This window comes from Acipenser ruthenus, chromosome 2 (assembly GCF_902713425.1).
Source record: "Acipenser ruthenus chromosome 2, fAciRut3.2 maternal haplotype, whole genome shotgun sequence".
Lineage (NCBI taxonomy): Eukaryota > Metazoa > Chordata > Actinopteri > Acipenseriformes > Acipenseridae > Acipenser > Acipenser ruthenus.
The window spans coordinates 68,791,247-68,812,507 of record NC_081190.1 but is presented as its reverse complement, the minus strand read 5'-3'; the positions used below and the strand labels follow the sequence as shown (position 1 = coordinate 68,812,507).

Sequence of the window (21,261 nt, the reverse complement as noted above, 5' to 3'; positions counted from 1 at the left end):
CTCTTGCCTGTCGCTCAATTCATCATACCATATCTCCAATCCCTTGTGTCTCCTTACATTCCTTCTCACCCTCTCTGCTCATTGTCTATTGGCCGACTTGTTATGCCTTCTCTTCCCTCTCCTTCCTCCCATGCTCGCTCCTTCTCTTCCCTTGTCCCCCAGCTGTGGAACCAGCTACCGGTTATCCTCTGGTCTTTTACTGCTTACCACTGTCTTCTCAAAACTGACTTATTCAATCTTTATTTGTAAATTCCTATTTATATATGTTTGTATTTTTCTTTATTTATTTTATATATATTTATACATTTGCATTTTTATTGCCTGTCACTTGTATACTTTTATATTGTGTTTAATTATCTATGTCGCTTTGGATAAAGGTGTCTGCTAAATAATTAAATAATAATAATAATGTATACATACAAGTGATAAGACTTGATTGGTCATACAGGGATTATATCTGGTCCTTTTTCATTATTGGATGAGATCAGAGTGTTTTTTTTACAAAGCAGCCATAATTAATTCTATACGCTGGTGTTATTCATAGACTTAGATCGTGTTTTCTTTCTCCCTTAGTCTTCCAAAGTTCATGTCACCCGGGCTGTGCTGGAATCATTCCTGGCCTTTGCCAGGTACTTGAGTAACCTGCAGAACGGAGTGCTTTTGCTCAAGCAGCTTTGCGACCACATTCTCTTCAATCCGGCCATCTGGATCCATGCCCCAGCCAAGGTAAAAAATACACCCAATATTGCATTGCCAAATCGATTCTGTAGAGCAACATACACTGGATATCTAGAGGTGGTACTTCAATTCAAATGTGTCACTGTTTGAATTATTTTCTTGTCATACATGGCCTATGTTTAAATAGAACATTTTCATATAAATAATCCACATGAATCCCATAAATATTCAAACCATTTAAGTTTTTGTGAGCATATCGTTGGGACTGTAGCATCGGTGACTACTTTTTTTTTTTTTTTTCTTTTTCTTTTTCCTCTACAGGTGCAGCTGCAACTGTACACCTACCTGTCAACTGAGTTCATCAGCACTGTGACTATCTACAATGCAGTCCGTAGAGTTGGGACTGTGCTGCAAGTAATGCACACACTGAAATACTTTTACTGGGTGGTGAATCCTCTGGATCGCAGTGGAGTTACTCCGAAAGGCTTGGGTATGGAATAGCTTATTTATTGAGCTCATTTATAGTTCCGTTTGTGACTCCATCCATTAGAAATGTCTTTTGAGTGTCTGTGTATAGGTAATATACTATTGCAGATATTCTTAGCATCACTTGCAAAAATCATTTTAAGAATTTGGAATAAGAGAAAGACTCTGTTCCTGCTTTTTCATATTGTTTTACTACCAGCATGATTTTTAAATTTAAAATGTGTCCTTTTTTGTCCTTATTTAGATGGGCCGAGACCTAACCAGAAAGAAACCAATTCCCTCCGAGCGTTTCTGTTACTCTTTGTAAAACAGTTAATAATGAAGGTAACCAACAAGTTCATTTATTTTATTTTGTGTTAACAAATGCTAGCTAAACCATATACTCCAGTTAATATGCAGTTCTATGCTCTCGCTCTCTCTCTCTTTTTCTCTCTCTCTCTCTCTCTCATATATTATGAAACTGTTACAAGGCCATCCAATCATTGTGGGCCCCTTTTCCTGCACTCCACTGAGGGCCTACAGTACTGAAATAGGTCATCAAGGCACCTGTGTGAAACCTGTTCTGACAGTGTGTTGCATTTGATGTAATATAATTTCACAATCAGTACCTGCCTCGAGGAGTCTGACCAGACTACCTAATCTGGGGCTAGTGCTTTGGCTGAGCAATGGTACAGGGGTTTTATGCAAAAATGACTGGACATAACTGAACAGGCTCTGGGACTCAGCAATGGCAAATAGTGAATAATGTGTATGTTGCAAGAGATTAAGAGAACTTGTATGGATGGATATTTTAAATCAATATTGGTTGCTAACCATTTAAAACATTGGATTACCTCATTAGCATAACAACATTCTCACAACATAATTCCTTATGGTCTTGATTTTCTTTTTCTTTTTTTAAACTTTGACTCAGATGATAGCCACTTACCCTCAGTGGTGTCCTAATTTTAACTGTGCTGCAGGTAATGGGGTATCACAAGTAGTTTCCTATGTGCAGCATGGATGTCAAGTCTAAGGCTTAGGTAGTCCTATTTTCTGCAATGCATGAATTGAGTTTATTGTGACATAAAAAATGTGCTGTTAGTCAGAGTGAAAATATCTAGGAAAACTGACTGAGAACGTTGTTATGCAAATTAGTTGACCATGTTACAGTAATCCGTTGTGTGTCTGCCTGTCACACATCCACCCTAACCATTTATCCACCATGATCAAGCTCTTCAGCAACATTTAGTTTATTATTGAACAGAGAAGATTAGTTCAGAGATTGTAGATCCATCCTACCAAAGTTTTCGTACACTGTGTTGTATGTGCTCCGTTCGTTACCAGTGTGTTGATATGTAAATAAATCCTGTTTGTCTGCGGGGCGTATCAACTTCCACCTCCATCTCAATCTCCTGCCTGTCACTCGGCAGCGAATGCATGCACCCACACGGCAGACAGCTACTCTGTCACAAGCATTAATACCCTGTATCTTTCTAAACAAGGGATTTAGGGGAGCTCCCTAATAAAAGCTGAATCTCAAAACAATAATTGTGTGCAATATAGTAATTGTTACATGGTATTTTAAAACAGGATTCAATTATTTGGCTTTTTACATGTCTGCCCTTACTCTGGTCCCACCGCAGTCGGACTACTGTATTATTTTTAAGTTAACATTGCACAGGAATAAGGAATGTTTGACGCTTGTGTTATTAATAGGAATGGGAATGTTGGAGTGTTAATGTTCTTCAATTCTCTTGTAGGATTACGGTGTGAAGGAAGATGAGCTGCAGAGTATTCTGAACTACCTACTTACGATTCATGAGGTAAAATGTAATTTGCTAACAATTTAGGGGCCTTGACAGGAAATACATTTCACTCAGTCACTCTCTAGGCAAACTGCTTACAAGCCAGCAGTGCCCCAGTGTAATCTTGATCCACTACTTGGGAGAGCAATTATATTGAATACTCTTTTCAAATTCACTATGGAAGAAATGGTAAGCTTTTTGAGGAAGTAATATTATAATTAAGTGTTTATACATTTCTCTGCCTGCTCTATTTATTTCTTACCACAAGGTGGCACCGTAAGCAAGAATGAATATTTTTTCTACATGCTGTAGTTTACATAGAAGACCCTCCAAAGTTTCTAAGAAATGCATTACGTTACAGTTCATTTGCTGTGTCCCATGTTGTCCGTACCGCAGCGTTATGTTCTTTAAACATATTGCTTACTCTTCATAAAAAAAATTGTCACACATCATTACTCATTTACTCGGGCGCGTTTGCCAGGAGGAAAAAAAGTCTTCTAAGGATCGCAGTGTATCCAGATCACGTTCCCTCCTGCAACAACTCTGTTTTTTTGTCCCTCAGTATGCCACTCCTTTCAATCGAGCACCAGCATTGTTCCAGGAGGGAGCATGAGCTGGACACATTGCAATGTTTAGAAGAATCTTCGAACGTTCCCGAGTAAAAGTTGAAAATTATTATAGGTTGGATGTGTGAAATAAAAAAAAGATATGTCCAAACCATCTGGAATATACTGAAAAAACTGCTGCGATATGGACAACATACACTGCAGAGGGTTCTGTAACACTTTTAAACACCCACACCCGACAAATTAAATATCCTGTGTTATGGGAAATAACTATAGACATACAAAATATCCAGATTTTAAAAAGGCACTTTTACAAACAACTTACCGGTAATTGTTTTGAATGGAGGTGCATATATTAAAATAAACTTTGAAACTAAAAATCCAACAAACAAAATATGTTTACAGTTGGACTAGTTTTTACAGGAAGTATATGTAAATAACTACATTAAAGAAAAATAACATTATATTGATAAAGCCTTAGTTTCAAATAGTACATTACTGTTTTTTGGCATAGAACTGTTCGTCTGACTTTCTCATTGCGTCATTTTTACACGTACTAATCTCATATGTGATTCTTTATTAAAAAAACTTAGACAGTATATTTGTAGCATTTACTGGCAATATTAATATACGTTTAATAATATATAATGTATATTATATATTATACTGTGTTGTCCATATTGCAGCGTTCTATTTTTTTTTTTTTTTAATTTAGTTGTTGCCAGTTATTTTTATTATTTTCTCCCAATTTGGAATGGCCAATTATTTTTTTAAGCTCAGCTCACCGCTACCACCCCTGCGCTGACTCGGGTGGGCGAAGACAAACACACGCTGTCCTCCGAAGCGTGTGCCGTCAGCCGACCGCTTTTTTGCACACTGCGGACTCACCATGCAGCCACCCAAGAGCTACAGTGTCGGAGGACAACGCAGCTCTCGGGCAGCTTACAGGCAAGCCCGCAGGCGCCCGGCCAGACTAAAGGGGTCGCTGGTGCGCGGTGAGCCGAAGACACCCTGGCCGACCTAACCCCCCCTCCCCCTGGGCGGCGCTCGGCCAGTTGAGCGCCGCCCCCTGGAAGCTCCCATCCTCGGTCGGCAAAGGAATAGCCTGGACTCGAACTCGCGACGTCCAGACTATAGGGCACATCCTGCACTCCGCGCGGAGCGCCTTTACTGGATGCGCCACTCAGGAGCCATGCAGCGTTCTATTTTAAAACATTCAGTGGCAATAACACTCTTTTAAACAAATATTTAATCGCACCTTGGTCATAAATCAAATGAGGGAATACATTTCTCAGCATTTACTTGAGATTGTTCAGGAGGAGAAAGGAATTTCTCTTAAGGATTGTACCCAGGCCATGCTCCCTCCTGCAACAATTCTGTTTCTGTTCCATCAAAATGCCTATTGTTTCAATCAGAGCACCAGAATTGTTGTAGGAGGGAGCATGATCTTGATACACTGTGATGTTTAGAAAAAAAAAAAGTAAATCCCTAGTTGATTTACCTATGATGTGTTTAATAGAAATATCAAAACAACTGGGATTATGTTCAAATATATATTGCTGCTATATAGACAACATGTGTTTCCTGTAAACACTGCAGGAGGTTCTGTAACACCAACTGGGTGTTTATCATGTCAGACATGATGCTAATGATCTTCTATTGTATTTATTTATCTAGGATGACAACTTAATGGATGTCCTGCAGCTGCTGGTTGCGTTGATGTCTGAACATCCGGGCTCCATGGTCCCGGCCTTTGATCATCGCAATGGAATACGGTAAAGAGTTTATTGTATCTGAGAAGGGACAAAGTAAAATTCAAATGAATGTGCCTACACTGGGTATTAAAGCAGAACAAAATAGGTTATGTACATTTACAGGGGTCCTTTGTAAAACCTGTTTACCAGGGTCATTTCATATTCCTGCTGGTGCTCAAAAGTTCACTGGGAGTCGGAATGTGCACTTCATAGGAACTCTTTTGGATTTATATTTTTACTTTCAGTTCTTTCTTTGTTTTATTTTACTGTTCATAATCATGTCCTGTTTTCTTCCTGGCTTGAAGGCTAGGATTATGTGATGTTACTGGCACAATGATATTACTGGAAGCCCTGAAATGTAATCTCAAGGCTAAGACCTCAAGCTGCTGTACCCACTCACTTTGATAGTTTGTACCCCGTTTAAAATAGATTACAACAAATACTGCTTTTGATCATATGCTGAAGATCTACAATATGGGATAGGTCAGAAATAAGTGTACTGAATACATATTTAGCTTAAGTTTTAAAATTGTATTATAAACATGTTTTGATATTGCATCACTAAAGTATAATGACGTGCTTTACAAACTGCACGTTCTGCTTTATTGAACAGGTTTTCGCTTTATAAACAGTTTTATCTGTGTAAAATACTTAATCAATTGTCAAAACGTTAAACATAATTCTTTCTCCTTAATTTACTGTATTGCTTTAATATGTAAATCACATTTTGATGGGAAACGTTTTTGCAGTGTTTCCAATTTCTAAAGCTGTATGTGCTTATTCATTTCTGAATGTGACATAATTCGCCTTTACTTTGTTACAGAGTCATCTATAAGCTTCTTGCATCAAAAGGTGAAGGGATTCGAGTACAAGCCTTGAAAGTGTTGGGTTACTTTTTAAAGCATTTAGGGGCCAAGTAAGTATTGCAATTGTGATTATGTATTTATAGTTTCTGTGGAATGGAAATAATTGAATGTATTTATATAGTGTAGTCATTGTGTCTGTAAGCTTATTTAAAAAGGGGGGCAGAGGTGGCTCCTGCTAAGTTCGGGGAACAAAAAATGTGGAGAAATTGGGCATTCTACACTTTAATGAGACTCTCGTGAACTGCTAAAGCAAGGCTCATATACTGTATGTACGTATTATCCAATAGTTTGGCACTCACCATCATACTGTATATGCCGAGTTAAAACATGCAAGTGTACAAAGCTATCATCTTAAAATGTGTATACTCAAGATTTATGAACAGGTCCATTTCTTTGGATAAGTGTTTAGGGATGGGGAAATAACTATGCTTCTGATCTTGTTCTTTTAGGAGGAAGGTGGAAGTCATGCTTGGGTATGGGTTGTTTTCACTGCTGTCTGAGCGGCTGATGCTCCATACCAATAAATTCACAATGACTACGTATAATGTCCTGTTTGAGGTAACATATGTGAACTTCCCTATTGTATTGAAAAAAAGCTTTTGGAAATGTTTATTTACCTAGCAGTACTATATTTTCTTGCTACAATGGTATGTTTCAGTTTCATAGTAAACACGCTCACAAAGTAGTGACACATTTTTTTGTTCATATTAATAAAATAATCAGCCCAGCATGTAATGGTTGGAGTTAAACAAATTGCTTAAAGACACAATCAATAAATATTAACTAAGAACAAGTTAATTGCTTTATGAATACAAGTGTTGTCTTTTGTACATTAATTTGCCAAACACTGGTATTTATTACTATCTCTTTACCTTTGTAAGTTATAGCATTGCGAAACTCCTCCTATGTGATTTATAGTGGTTTTTTGTTGTTTGTTTTAACCACAAAATGAACAGAATAGCTGTTTTTCGTAAATGATTCTGCAGTTTTATAAGGAAAACTGAAATAACTTTTGTCAGATTTACCATGGCAAGCTTGCTCGGATTGTAAATGTTTTTGTAGACAGGCTGGGAAAGTAGCTTAAAGAACTAAGAAAAGCATTTGGGTATTTTTAAAGGAAAATCTTAAAAGACATTGTTGCATAATCTTGACGGATGTTCTTTGTAGAAATTATGCATCAAAGTAAGATTTATGTAATGATGCAGATATGCCGTTTTCTCATAAATATTGAATTCTTTTTGCCCCTGTAGATCCTCACAGAACAGATTTGTACCCAGGTTATACACAAACAACATCCTGACCCTGACTCCACGGTAAAGATACAAAACCCACGTAAGTGTTTATTATCCCAAGAAATTATTAGTTTATATTTCTTTTTTGCATCTTTTTTTTTAAATAAAAGTGTGTTTCTTTTTAAACTTAAACATGTACTTAAGAAAAAAACTTGCAAAATGTATGAAAACCAGTTTTTCCTTTTACCTTTGATTCATTAAAGAATTACTTTTTTTTGAGTTTTTGTTTCTTCTTGGAATATATATTTTGATTTAGTTTAATTTAGTTAACTCGTAATTTGAGTAAAAGGTTTTTTATTAAACCAAGGGTTCTTAGCACAACTGAGAAATATTATAAGTAGAAAAGTGTGTTTTGTTTGGTTAAATATTAAGGATTGATTTTAATAAGTTATTTAAATGTTAATATCTGTTTAAGACTCCTTTTTAACTGTTTTTCTGTGTTTGCAATTTCTATAATAGATTCAGTTCTGAGAGCTTTGCATAAAGTGAAATGCCTAATTTAAAAGATAAATCTTTTAGTCTCATCCAAAATTGAATTCATGCGAATATGAAACAACCTCATTTTGAAGTTTTACATTTATTTTTGGAGAATTTCCAAATGTCTTCCTCTGCATAAAGCCCTCTGATTTTAATCCATACTGAAGCCTCAAAATGTCCCTGATTGCAGTCTTTAGTAATGTCAGGCTAAATTAAAAGAAAATAGCATTTTCTCAATTAAGTTATACCAAATGTGGAATGGAAAAAGTCTAAATACATGCCGAGGTAATTTTCTGCTGTTAAGGATCAGTGACTCATAATTTGAATGGTTGGGGCATAAAAAGAAACCTACGAGAATGCTAGGTTGAATGCATCAGTTACTTCTTGTATTCAAGTTGTATCAAAGAGATGAAATACAAACCTTCCTGTCAGGCAAATGGACACTGACGTTGTCAAAATACTGGATTTAAACATGCATTCTTTTTAGTTAAAAACGTACAGAAAAAAAAATTTGTAATGAATTTCAAATGGTTTATAACAGCATATTAAGGTTATGTATTAAATGTATTGTTGTTATTATTATTATTATTATTATTATTATTATTATTATTATTATTATTATTATTATTATTATTATTATTATTATTATTATTGAGAACTATGGCCATGTGTAGTACTGAGACTTATCATAAGTAAATAGATGGGTGGTTGATTCCTAACTGGAATAGCAAAATCTAAAATTTAATTTTACAAGAAAAAACTGTCTTGGATTTTACTTTTTGGTTTCTCCAGTTACGTACCTATATTAAGAACCACATGGCTTCATAAGAATAATCCAAATGTGTTTTGTACAAGAATCATTAAACTTTTGTTAATGTTTCAAAGTTTTTAATGTTTGAAAGCCCATGTTATATTAAGAATGTTTGTTTGTTTGTTTGTTTGTTTATTATTTTTTAGTCATGCCATTACTTTGTTAAATTAGATCAATAGTAACGTGGTTGTGTTTTAAAAAAAAATAAAAAATGCTGACACCTGATATAAGTGTAACACAAACCATGCTTCTGGAATTCCTTTCAAATGATTGTATTTTATTTTTCACAACCAAACGAATCTTTACAAAATCTGCTCTTGCCTTGTAATGCTGAAAGAAATAGAATCACTGCACTACAGCACATTTTGTAACAATTACGATCTATAGGCCATGATTAGCTCAGCTCAAGTAACGCTGGGGTTGATTGTGACATTGCCCCACATTTAAATTCATTTGAAAATAAATACTTTTTTTTTTTTTTTTTTTTAAACAGAAATCCTCAAGGTGATAGCGGCCCTGCTGAAGAATTCCCCCCAGTGCCCAGAAAGCATGGATGTCCGCAGAGTCTTCTTGTCAGACATGATCAAACTTTTCAATAACAGCCGGGATAACCGGAGGTAAGGGCTCTTGTGCACAATCTGTACAAAAGCCACAGTTAAATACACCGCCATATCATTAATTTTTCTACAACAGGCTTTTATATGAACGGCAAATAGTTTGTTTTAAAAAAAAAGTGTTTGCTTCTCTTTGTTTGCAAGGAAGGTAGCAATCTATGCATTCCCAAGTATATCTGTTTTCCAAATTAGATGGTGAATATTCTCTTCTTTTTTGATGCGGATTTCAAACGTGTGTGAATGTGTTATGCAGGAGTTTACTGCAGTGTTCAGTGTGGCAGGAATGGATGCTCTCTCTGTGCTACATCAACCCCAAGAACTCAGAAGAGCAGAAGATTACAGAAATGGTCTATGCCATCTTCCGAATCCTGCTCTACCATGCAGTTAAATATGAATGGGGAGGCTGGCGCGTCTGGGTGGATACTCTTTCCATCACCCACGCCAAGGTAGGAAACTACCTAATTTTAAAGTGTCTAGTTTTGTATAAAATAAATACATGTTGTTATTGATTTACTTACTAATTTAAATGGTTTAGTTTTTGGTTCAGTGTAAAAAAACAACACAAAAAATTAGAATGGAAGAAACATATCACAGTAAATTTAAAGAAGATACATCTGTTATAGTTCAACCATTTACTGTGTTTGGACTTCCTTTCTTTTATTTATTTTACTTTTTTTTTTACATTGTTAATAATATTGCTGCTTTTTCCGAATAATGCTTCCAGTAATACATTCTCCATTGCTTTCCTTTTACAGTTGTCATTTTTGCTCTATTAAAATGGTTACAGTATCTTTAACTATAATAGATTAAAAAAACAATATTGTTGTTTTGATTATTCAGTCTTCGTAGATAAATATTAGATTTTTACTGAGTCGTAAGTTCTGTCTTAAGTGACCTGTTTGCAAGTGAATATGTATGTCAAAAGAGTTCCACTGTGAGGAGTTTCATCCATTAATGTGTAGCGAGGTAATAAAGGCTTCAATCCACAAGAGGGCACACCTGATCTTCTGGCAGCATTTGTGGAGGTCAGACAGTTACTCTTCAGTGAAGTGGAAGATCTTGCTTCTCATGTTGTCTTAACTTAAATGAAAGCTGGGTCGAATAAAAGAGATGAGCAAAACCTTAGCTAGTAAATGTACATTGTTATTTTCTTAAACAGTAATTGAGTTAAGCTTTTTAAATGTCATAAGGGAAGATAAAGATACTATATATAGTATACTATATATAGGGGGGAGGGGGAGGGGGAGGGGGATGGGAGGGGGTGCCGCAGGACACATAACACACATCTGACTAAAATAAAAAAAAAAAATAACTCCCTCTCTATAATGCACATATAGTGAAGCAAAACTGTAACTTTCTGTGAATTAACCATGCATAAAGCACTATGTAATCAACGGTCTATTTTTTACAGAAAAAAAGGTCACATTCCCAGTAGGGAATCATTTTAATTAGCAGTTTTGAAACTATAAATAGCCTGGCTAAACGGCGGTAGGGAGTTCAGTGCGAAGCGACAGACAAGCAGACCAAGTGTGAGAAGGAGAGCGGGTCGAGAGAGGGGACGAGAGAATCGGCTCGCCCCAAGTTTCGGCTGCCGGAGCGGGGCTGAAGTGTCTCATCTCCCGGAGAAAGACGCAGCTCCTCTCACAGCAAAAAAGTAAATGCATTAGGAAAGATAATCACATAATAGGCCTAATATTTATTAATTATAAAACGAATGCTGAATAAAGTGTTTGTGTTATAAAATGCCAGCGCAGCTTTTCTTCAGTTCAGGTACTGTATCAAAAGGGAGAGACAGAAACGGAAGTTAGACTGAGAAGTTGTTTATAGTTTGAACACTGGTACTGTATAATTTACTGTATAAATATTGCATGAATCACTAGTATAAGGAATTGGGGGACATGTTCTAGGAGCGTTATATCCGAGAGCCTTATAGCGTTGGAACACTGTGTGTGTGTGTGTATATGTATATGTATGTGTGTATATATATATATATATATATATATATATATATATATATATATATATATATATATATATATATATAGTGTGTGTATATGTGTGTATATATATATATATATATATATATATATATATATATATATATATATATATATATATATATATATATATATATATATATATATATATATATATATATAGTGTGTGTATATCAAGATGAAATTAGGAAACACGCTGGAGCAACGTGGATGAGGGACGCAGCAGACAGGCTTTTGTGGAAGAATCTTGGGGAGGCCTTCATCTAGCAGTGGATTGAAAAAGGCTGAAGATGATGATGATATGCGTGGGCAGTATACTTTTGTAGTCAAAAGTTTACAAACATTTCTAGAAATTTTTCAAACAAATAACTATAGGAAAAAATATTTTGTAGCAAAAGTTTTGCTTTTGTGGATGAGTAAAAAAAAAAGTTACAAGAAATGATGTCTACAATTATTTATTTCAGCAATTTTTTTGCAAAACTCCAAAAATGCTAATTCAAAAGTATTCATACCCTGACAAGGAAAATGAAATGAATAGCTTGTTGAGGCACCTTTAGCAATAATAACCTCCTTAAATGACTAGGATATTTGTCAATGAGCTTTTGGCATGATTCTTTAGTGATTTTTGACCATTCTTCAACACAAAATTGTTCTAGTTCATTCAAATTCCGACGACTTCTTTTGTGCACAGCCTTCTTCAACTCATTCCAAAGATTCTCAATCGGATTTAGATCGGGACTTTAACTAGGCCATTCCAGAACCTTGATTGTATTGTTCTTTAACCATTCTGCAGTAGATTTTGATGTGTTCTTTGGATCGTTGTTGTGTTGGAACCTCCAGTTGCGCTTTCAACCAAGTTTTGTAGTGGAGGGTTTCAGATGATTACCACATGCTTGAGTCGGTATGGTGTTCTTTTCTTTGTACACCTCACCAGACTTTCTCCAAAAGTAACGACTATCAGTGTGACCAAATAACTCGATTTTGTTTTGTTTCATTACTCCACTCCAAATGCCATTCTGCAAATTTTAAGCGATTGTCCTTGTGACATTTTCCTAAGAGTGGCTTTTTCCGTGGCCTGCGACCATTGAGATCTTCATCATGCAATACTTGACCTGTGGTTGAAATGGAAACCCCAGTCCCACTTGCAGCCAATTAATTTTGAATGTCTTTGGCAGTCAATCTCGTATTGTTATTAACCTTCCTCGCAATTCCTCTTGTTCTTGGTGAAAGAACCTTCTTTCTTCCAGACCGAGGGAGCGTTGTGACAGTACCATGAGTCTTGTACTTCTTGATAATTGAAGCAATAGTTTTTTAAATTGGGATACTCAAATGCTTGGAAATCTTCTTGTATCCTTCTCTAGCTTTTTGACAAATAATTTTCTGCCTAAGGTCTTCAGATAGCGCTTTACTTTTTCCCATATTGACTTATTGGTAATGACAGCAATCATCCTATACCTAACCAATTTATACTCCAAGAATGTTCACCTACAATCCAGCATTTTCTAGACTTTTCTAGAATTTGGTTTTGCATTATCATATTGAAATTTCTAGCACTTTGTAGACCATACTATCATAGCATCAAAAAGTATGAATATTTTTGAATGAGCATTTTTGGAGTTTTGCAAAAAAATTGCTGAAATAAGTAATTTGTAGACATCTATTTCTTGTAACTTTTTTTCCTCAAAAGCAAAACTTTTATATGCTTTGATTAGGCAGCTAATTTAATTGTCACCTAGGTGTTAATTTAATGTGAACCACCAGTTAAACCTAATAACAGGGTAATTAAATAAAAAAAACTACACCTACGTTACCAAATTAAATTAGCTGCCTAATCAAATTGCAAAGGTCTGAACATTTCACTTTGGTAAATACCAGATAGTTGCATTCAGTTTAATTGCCCCCATTTCAGTGGTTTTTTTTAATTTTTTTTTTTTTTATATTAGTAGCGTGAAATTCTAAAGTATTTCATGTTTTAAAAATTTTTTTTTGTTAAACATATAACAGGAGACTTTTTTTATATTCACTTTGATGGCGTTTTATTTATTAGTATTTTTTTTTAAAAAACATTTTCTCAAGAAACAACCATTTTCGGTCTTTAATTGCGTACTGTTTATGTAAGACATTCCAAGAAACAGTTTAACCAAGTAAAAACACAATCAACAGTCTGGTGCGTGTAAAGAAATTGATCACACTTTTCAGTCACGGACAGGCTGTAATTGCTTTTTTCCTATAATTGTACAAGATTAATGCCGTTTCTACTGCGGCTGTTTACACTGCTCCAACACTAATCTAAAAAACACTGTTCTTTGACAAGGAACGGGACTTGCAGAATTCGATAGGCACCGTAGTGCTACACATCAAGATACATGCATCTACTGAAAAAAAAAAAAAAGCTGAAAAAACTCAATTGCCATTTTATTGTCCAGTTTGATAGATTTCCTGCCACCTTTGTAGTAGCTAGGCTGTTTGTCACTGTAATCCACTCCTCCCACAGCTGTACCGCTGCTCCAGGGGACGTAGGCTTTTTTAACCTGCTCGACTCTGCTTTTCCTTTTCTGTGTTTTATCAAATCACTGAAAAAAATGTGCTTTTTGTATCAAAAATTACATTATGGGGTTTATTATTTTGTTTTTAAGCATACATTAAAGAAATTAAAAAAAAGGTGCTGGGACAAATATTCAAGTATTGAAACACACAGCTTGAAATGTATTCGGTGGCAACAATTAGCATGTATTCCTTTTATATAACAGAATTTCTAAATGACTTGTCAAAAAGATGTCCTGGAGAGGAAATGCATAAATGACATCCTGAATTAAAGTGTTAAACTGTCTTTCTTTAAATAGATATGATGGGGTATCAGGTTTATTTTACTCTCAAGAGATGATTTCATTGTTATATGGTACAAATTATAATGTTTTCCAGCTTATTCATAATTAAAATTTATTAAAAAAGAACGGTTTACATTTTGAAAGGATGTTCAAAAATGAAAAACCCATGTTTGTACCAGTACTAACATACAAATGCTCTCATTTATACTTCCATGGTACAGTACATTCACGAGGGCAGACAAAAGAATACAAACATTAAATCACTGCCTATAACTTCTGCACATTTTACCATTGCAAGATTAACAGTAAAACCAATAACATCAAATAACAGGCTGTGTATCTGGCTTAAAACATTTAATTAATATATATATATATATATATATAAAAGTAATCAGCTGATGTGTGCTCTCCTTTAGCATGGATCACTTTCACCAGCCTGGTCCTCCATGCCACTTTTCTGGAAGAACTCAAAGTCAAGCCTGGAAATTGCTTGAAATACCTTCATTTGGTTGGGTGCCAGGGCATGCCCTTTTATTTCAATTCCTTCCTCTAGCTGGGGTAACTAGCAGACATGCTTGCATTCTAGTGCAACAACCCCTGCCCAAAAGCTTCCTAGCATGCTGGACTCCAAAGCTGTTTTCGGGTCATTCCTCTAGATTTATTTTTCATTGAAACTATAGTGCTGTACAGTTTAAAATAAGAAATGTATTGCAACATTCAGAAGTCTTGTAGCTTTTATTACACTTTTTTGATGTTGCAGTATTTCACTGTTGACTTATATTGCAATAGGACTTCAGTTCTAAGCCTGGCTACAACTGTAGATTTTAGATGAGCTAAATGGCAGACTTGACCATGATTTGGACAACCTACAGATACTTACACCATCCATTATACAGCCCCAAACAACACCTACCTGATGAATGACCAAGCAAGTAAAAATGAGGGTGGGAACAATACCACCTGCCAGAAATGTATGTAGACACTTGAAACTTGTCTTTTAAAAGGACCTTGATCTAAACTAGGAACAAGCCCATGCCTGCTGTCTGTAAACAGATGTTGGAATCTCATTTATAAGATTTTGTTTGTAGTATACTAACTGGCCTTTTGCTGCACCATAGACCCCATTCACACTTGCATTTTAAGGCAGCACAGGGCCGCCTTTTCTCCTATGTGAACGATCCAAAAAAGTAAAGGCAGCTTAGGACCAACCTAGATTTAGGACACCGTTTTGATGTGACCCAGGGCCTGCAATCCAGGAGCAGGGCTAGCCTTTACATTATATATATATATATATATATATATATATATATATATATATATATATATATAAATAAAAGCAAAGCAGACTTAGGGTCGCCTTTTCGTATCACATGACCAATTTGGTTACGTCACTCAGTAGGTAGACACTCCCATACGCACTCGCACGTGAAAGGTAAATAGAAAGAATGCTCTGCTAGCCAAGATGGTCTTTAATTATAAAAATTAGCGGTTTAACGTTCAGGTTGTTTCTTTCACATAATAAGTGAGCTGCAGTGCATTTATAATTAAGCTTAATTTGACACAATTACCACAAAGTGTATCGTGTGTGTATATATATATATATATATATATATATATATAGCTGTATTTAGATTAGGGCAATTCCCTTAATTATGTTGCTGTAGCTGTACATGTGGGAAAAGGGTTTTGTTGTAGCCATATGTTCAGTAATCTTCCAAGAGAAGGGGTAATGCTAATGTTCAGTCTTTACTGGTAATGGTTACAGACTAGAGAATAATAATGACAATGATAATAATGAGTAAACAATAGAATAGTTTAACAATCGTGTTTGTAAACAAACGGTGTTCATGCAGGTTAAACAAATATGTATAAATGAGAAGAAACATGTGTAATGCAAAATATATGATGGTTTTTAATATATACCATAAAATTGCTACTATGCTGCAAAATTCTAAAAGGTATTGACAGAGGATTTTTTCAACCTGAAAAAAGAAACAAAGACCAGGGGTCGCAAATGGAGATTAGATAAAGGGACATTCCGAACAGAAAATAGGAGACACTTTTTTACACAGAGAATTTTGAGGGTCTGGAACCAACTGCCCAGTAATGTTGTTGAAGCTGACACCCTGGGATCCTTCAAGAAGCTGCTTGATGAGATTCTGGGATCAATAAGCTACTAACAACCAAACGAGCAAGATGGGCCGAATGGCCTCATCTCGTTTGTAAACTTTCTTATGTTCTTATGAAAGTTTGTTTATTGTAAATGGATTCACTGTTTAAATAATAGTTTATTTTTGTATAAAATGATTCCAGGTGTAACCGGTTATTGAATAATGAATCCTGTTAGGAGTAGGCGTGGCTGAAGATTATTTAATGCCATGTCTTTCCTTAGGAGGGAGCACTAATATTAGGTTTTTAATATATACCATAAAATTGCTACTGTGCTGCATTGAAAAAATATATATTATTAAGAAACATCTGCTACAAATCAACGATTGCTGTATATCCCGGTAGCTCTTCCATTCTGAGTGCAGGCTATCGGTCCATAAAAAAAAAAAAAAGCAATTCGCCACATTTTAGGCCTGCTTTTCAGTCACATATGTGAATGCACAAAGGCGCCTTAAACCACAAATGTGAACGGGGGTTGCAGACCTAAATATGCAGCCAGCCCAGTAGTGTGAACGGGGTCCTAGTGCAACTAATAGAGATCAGAAGGAGTGAATCAGTTTAATTTACCTTTATTGATTTTTTTACTAATAAAAAAGAGAGATCACTTTAAAATGATCCAATTCATTTCTTGGTTCCTTTTTGTTTTGCGTTTTCACTTCATCTGATTGAGGGGGCGGACTTTCCTGTCTTTCTTTGTGTCTGGAGAAAGCACTAACCACCTCTCTCAGATTCTCAGATTTAAGATGAATCAGTGCTGGTCAATCTGTTCTGTTTTAACAAACTCAACACTGCAGACACTGAGGTCTGAGTGGCTAATCTGTGCTGGAATTTTTATGACAGATCTGTCTTGATTTCTGCCAACCTACTCGTACTGTATGTATGTGAGAGTAGAGTAGTTCAGTGGCTCCAACTAACAGTATTATTCTTGGCACACTTGGTTAACCCTGTTCATGCTTTAATTAAAATGCTCAAATACATCTGCTTGGTCAAGACATGTTTCTTTTTAAAGAACATAGAGCTAACAAAAAAAATACAGTAAATCTTATCTAATATGTATTACTCCCCATCACATTTTCTTTTTTTTTTTTTTCGGTATTGTGTTTATTTTTTTGTTATTTTTTTCATAGCAATTCATAAACAAAAAATGTAATGATGCTGCTCACCTGGTAAAACCACAGCCCTGGTGTGCAGTGTGTGTCAAAGCACGGCATCCTGGCTGTGCGTAGTTGGCGGTCTTTGGTGGGGATTCCGAAAGGAGCGTTTCATTGGCTCAGGGTTATGGAAGCAAAACCATCCGGGACTGTTGCTCCTCTTACAGCAAACCCTGCTGGCCAGGCACCCAGTGAGCTCAAAGGTGGACACCTGCAGGGTTGGCCTTTGCTTTCAGAGGTTGGTAGCTCGCTGACATCTGCTCTGGAGTTCCTGGGTGTAAAAGAGGAAGCTGGCTCGGTCGTGGGATTAGAGGATGCCCACTGAACCTTCACTTCTCCTGAGCTGTGTGGGGAATTGCTGTGATGAGGGGAAGAAATGATTGTACATTCCAAATTGGGGAGATAATCTGTGGTAAAATAATTGGGCACACAATGTATTTAAAAAAAAAATAATAATAATAACGTGACCCCTTAAAGTATAATGCAGGGACGTGATTATGTAGTATTAAAATATCTGCATGGAACAGTGAATACAGTTCTTCATTAATGGTTTAAGTACCATTTAAAAAAAAATCAAATACAAAGTCTCTATTGAAAATGTGAGCCCTATGAAGTGACAGCAATACATATTTGGTAAGATTGACTAATGTTTTTGTTAGCTCTATGTACTTTTTAATACACTATGCCTGTAGTGTTTACCTAAAATGAGCATAGCAAAGTGTGCTATTCAGTGCCAGTTTCTGATTTTTGCTTCTTTTAAAAAAGCACATGTTCTTGGATGTTCTTTTTTTAAAACCCTGTTAAAGGTCTGAATATTAGTTTTGCAACATCTGTGCAGGTAATAGTTTTAATAATGAGATCATATTAAGACAGCATGATGTTATATGCTAAATACCTGCTCTGCTAATTGGTAAATGTTGAATGTCAAATTAAGTTAAAATTAATGACATGGCAAATGCTGTAGTTAGGAAAAAAAAAGTCTTTAACTAGTAGTGCATTTAGAAGCTTTCTTCACAGAGCAAACAGCTATGGATTAGCAATCAAATGATTTGGAAGATTAATGACTACCCTTGTAGCAAGCTAATTTAGAACAATACCTGCTAATTAATTGCAAATTATCAGGTTTTCTGTTACAAATGCAAATGCCTTTAGGAAGAAACTGTAAGGTGCACATGGGTAACTTTTCCTATCCCAATTTGACTTTCTGTCTTCGCAGTACCTCTGATTAATGTACCACTTACTCATATTGAAAAGTACAAAATCTGTAATACAGGATGGGTATCAGTCTCAAGTTTTAGCGAAGACAAATGAGGCAGTAATGTTATTGGACTTTGTGAGAAGTAATCGGAGATCCAAAACCAGTTGTATCATTATTTTCTAGGTCTGAAATATACAGTTCAAGGGATGAAAGTGACTTGCTAGTAGTTCTGGTTTTATATTACCCAAACCATCACCCATGAGTTTTTAAAAACACACTATTGCTTTTTCGAAGGGCTCTCTGAAGATAGTAAAACTAATTCCTATAGATACAGTTGGTGTCAGTATTAAATTAATCAATTTTAAATTAATATTAAGTTTCATTACTATAATGATGACAGTTGCAATCTCAAGCTTAGACAAAAAGCTATAGAACTGGAACAGGTTCACTATGAGAAAAACCTTGGTGTCATAATAGACTTACCGCTGTCAGCAACCAGACAGTAAGGGAAAGCAGTCAAAAAGGCTAACGGAATACTTGGATATATAGCCAAAAGTGTAGAGTTCAAATCCAAGGAAGTTATGATCGGGTATAATACACTGGTAAAACCGCACTTAGAGTACTGTATCCAGTTCTGGTCACCACAGTACCAAAGGGACATTGTGATCCTGGAGAGTCCAACGAAGAGCTACCAGACTAATCCTATGGCTTAAAGGAATTAATTATAAAGATATAATGCTTAAATGCTGAAAGAACTGATTCTATTTAGCCTAAAACAAAGAATTAGGGTGGAAATGATTGAAGTCTTTAAAATCTTAAAAGGAGTTGACAATCCTAATCAATACATTAAGCGCAATGCAGAAACCAGGACCAGGAAATTGGCGATAGACTTGGGTTAGAACAAAGGAGACACTTCTTCACTCGGAGTGGTGAGGGTATGGAATGGGTTACCTAGTCTGGTTGTTGAGGTAGAATCACTTGGATCCTTTGACGCAACTTTTACAAAGTTTTGAGATCAGTTGGCTACTAGGAACCGGGCGAGCTTAGATGAGCCAAATGGCCTCCTCTTGTTTGTACATTTTCATATGTTCTTATGTTTCCCCAGTGTTTTATCAACAATTACTGAAACTGTTGTTGTTCTTTTTTGCGTTTTTTTATTATTTTTTTTTTTTTGTGACTGTTTTGACCACATTTAAACTTTTTTTTTTAAATTTTTTTTATTTGATTTAATTATTTTAGGTTACTTTTGAACAACACAAAGAGAACCTTGCTCAGATGTTCAGAGAGTACCAAAGACAAGGGAGTGAAGCTTCTGCTCTAGGAAATGTAGGCCTCATCAGAACTATCTCTGGTGTCAGCAGCGATGCAGAAGCTGTGAACATAGCAGATTCTTCTAAAACAGTTCAGGGCCAGAATGTGGAAGTGGTGCCTTCCCCAGAGACTGAGCTTAAGGCTAAAGACAAAGAACATGCTACTTTGACCCCTAAACCAAAAACAGAGGAAGAGAAAATGGAAGAGCCAGTAGTTGCTGGTGCATCTGCTTTAGTGACTGATTCATATCCAGCTGCAGAAGAGGTTTCCACAGAGCAAGTGGAATGTGACAAGCCAATTGAGGAACCCACACTGGAAGAATCTATAAAGGATCCCAAGGACCTGGTGGAGCTTACACTGAAAGACAACCCTGTGGATGAAACCAGCTCAGCAGAGGCCTTCCTGGAGCTGGTTACATCAGAGGCTTCTAAGAAACTGGAGGACTTAATTGCTGGAACAGACAACTTAGAACAGAAAGAAGAAAGCAGTGATGTGGCTTCTGCAAATGAGCAAATCAAGGCTGATAATGAAAATCAAGAAGACTCTTCACCAGTAGCGGAGAAGGTGGAGATCACAACAGGGGAAGAAGATGACAGGTCTCAACCCAAAGATGAGGAAAAGCCTGAAGACGCATTGATTCAACCAGAACCTGTGTCTGATGCCTCTGGGTCTGAACTGCATGAAAGTGTGGAGAAGGTACATACAGAGGCAGAAGTGAATAATCAGTCCATTAAGGAGGTGGAAGACAAGAGCTGTGATGCAACAAAAGCTAATGGTGGCAATAATGCAAATCATGGTCTTGCTGAGAGCTGCACCTCCAACGTCCCTACAGCCTCTACTACCACCAGGACCAAGGAGATCAAGATAGCGAGACTAGATGTTTCAAGTGTGGCATCTGACACTGAAAGACTGGAGCTGAAAGCAAGCACAAGCCAAGAGCCAACTTCACCATCAGTAAGTTGCATGACTGGTCTGCTAATTTTATTTATTCAAGTGAGAAATGTATTTGGTCTTCCTGAAACTGCCAAGTCTGCTTTTATATTTGTAACAAATAGAGTAGAAAAACTGTGTAGATATGATTGACAGACATGTTTTTGCACAACCAACCCACTAGACAAGCAAAAACAGGACATTCAAACAACTTGATCACCATCTTGTATGTCACAATTACTTTCATAATGATATAAAACCCATGTTTTTACCTACATATTAATAAACACATGTTTATTATTCCTGTAATACTGTACATTGCACAGATTGATTATGATTTTCAAGA

At 36.0% G+C, this 21,261-nt stretch overlaps 1 protein-coding gene across 4 annotated transcripts in view; it reads left to right on the top strand.

The window, feature by feature from the left end:
* The window catches only part of LOC117409386 (lipopolysaccharide-responsive and beige-like anchor protein), a 282,415-nt gene that overhangs the window by 41,091 nt on the left and 220,063 nt on the right, over nt 1-21,261 (top strand). For all 4 annotated transcript variants that reach the window (XM_058999629.1, XM_058999623.1, XM_058999634.1 and 1 more), the window contains exons 12-22: nt 574-726; nt 1,000-1,168; nt 1,409-1,488; nt 2,907-2,969; nt 5,195-5,292; nt 6,095-6,187; nt 6,587-6,695; nt 7,388-7,469; nt 9,211-9,334; nt 9,585-9,777; nt 19,914-20,939. In XM_058999629.1, the coding sequence (XP_058855612.1) occupies nt 574-726; nt 1,000-1,168; nt 1,409-1,488; nt 2,907-2,969; nt 5,195-5,292; nt 6,095-6,187; nt 6,587-6,695; nt 7,388-7,469; nt 9,211-9,334; nt 9,585-9,777; nt 19,914-20,939 (2,190 nt within the window). The remainder of the gene's footprint in view (nt 1-573; nt 727-999; nt 1,169-1,408; nt 1,489-2,906; nt 2,970-5,194; nt 5,293-6,094; nt 6,188-6,586; nt 6,696-7,387; nt 7,470-9,210; nt 9,335-9,584; nt 9,778-19,913; nt 20,940-21,261) is intronic.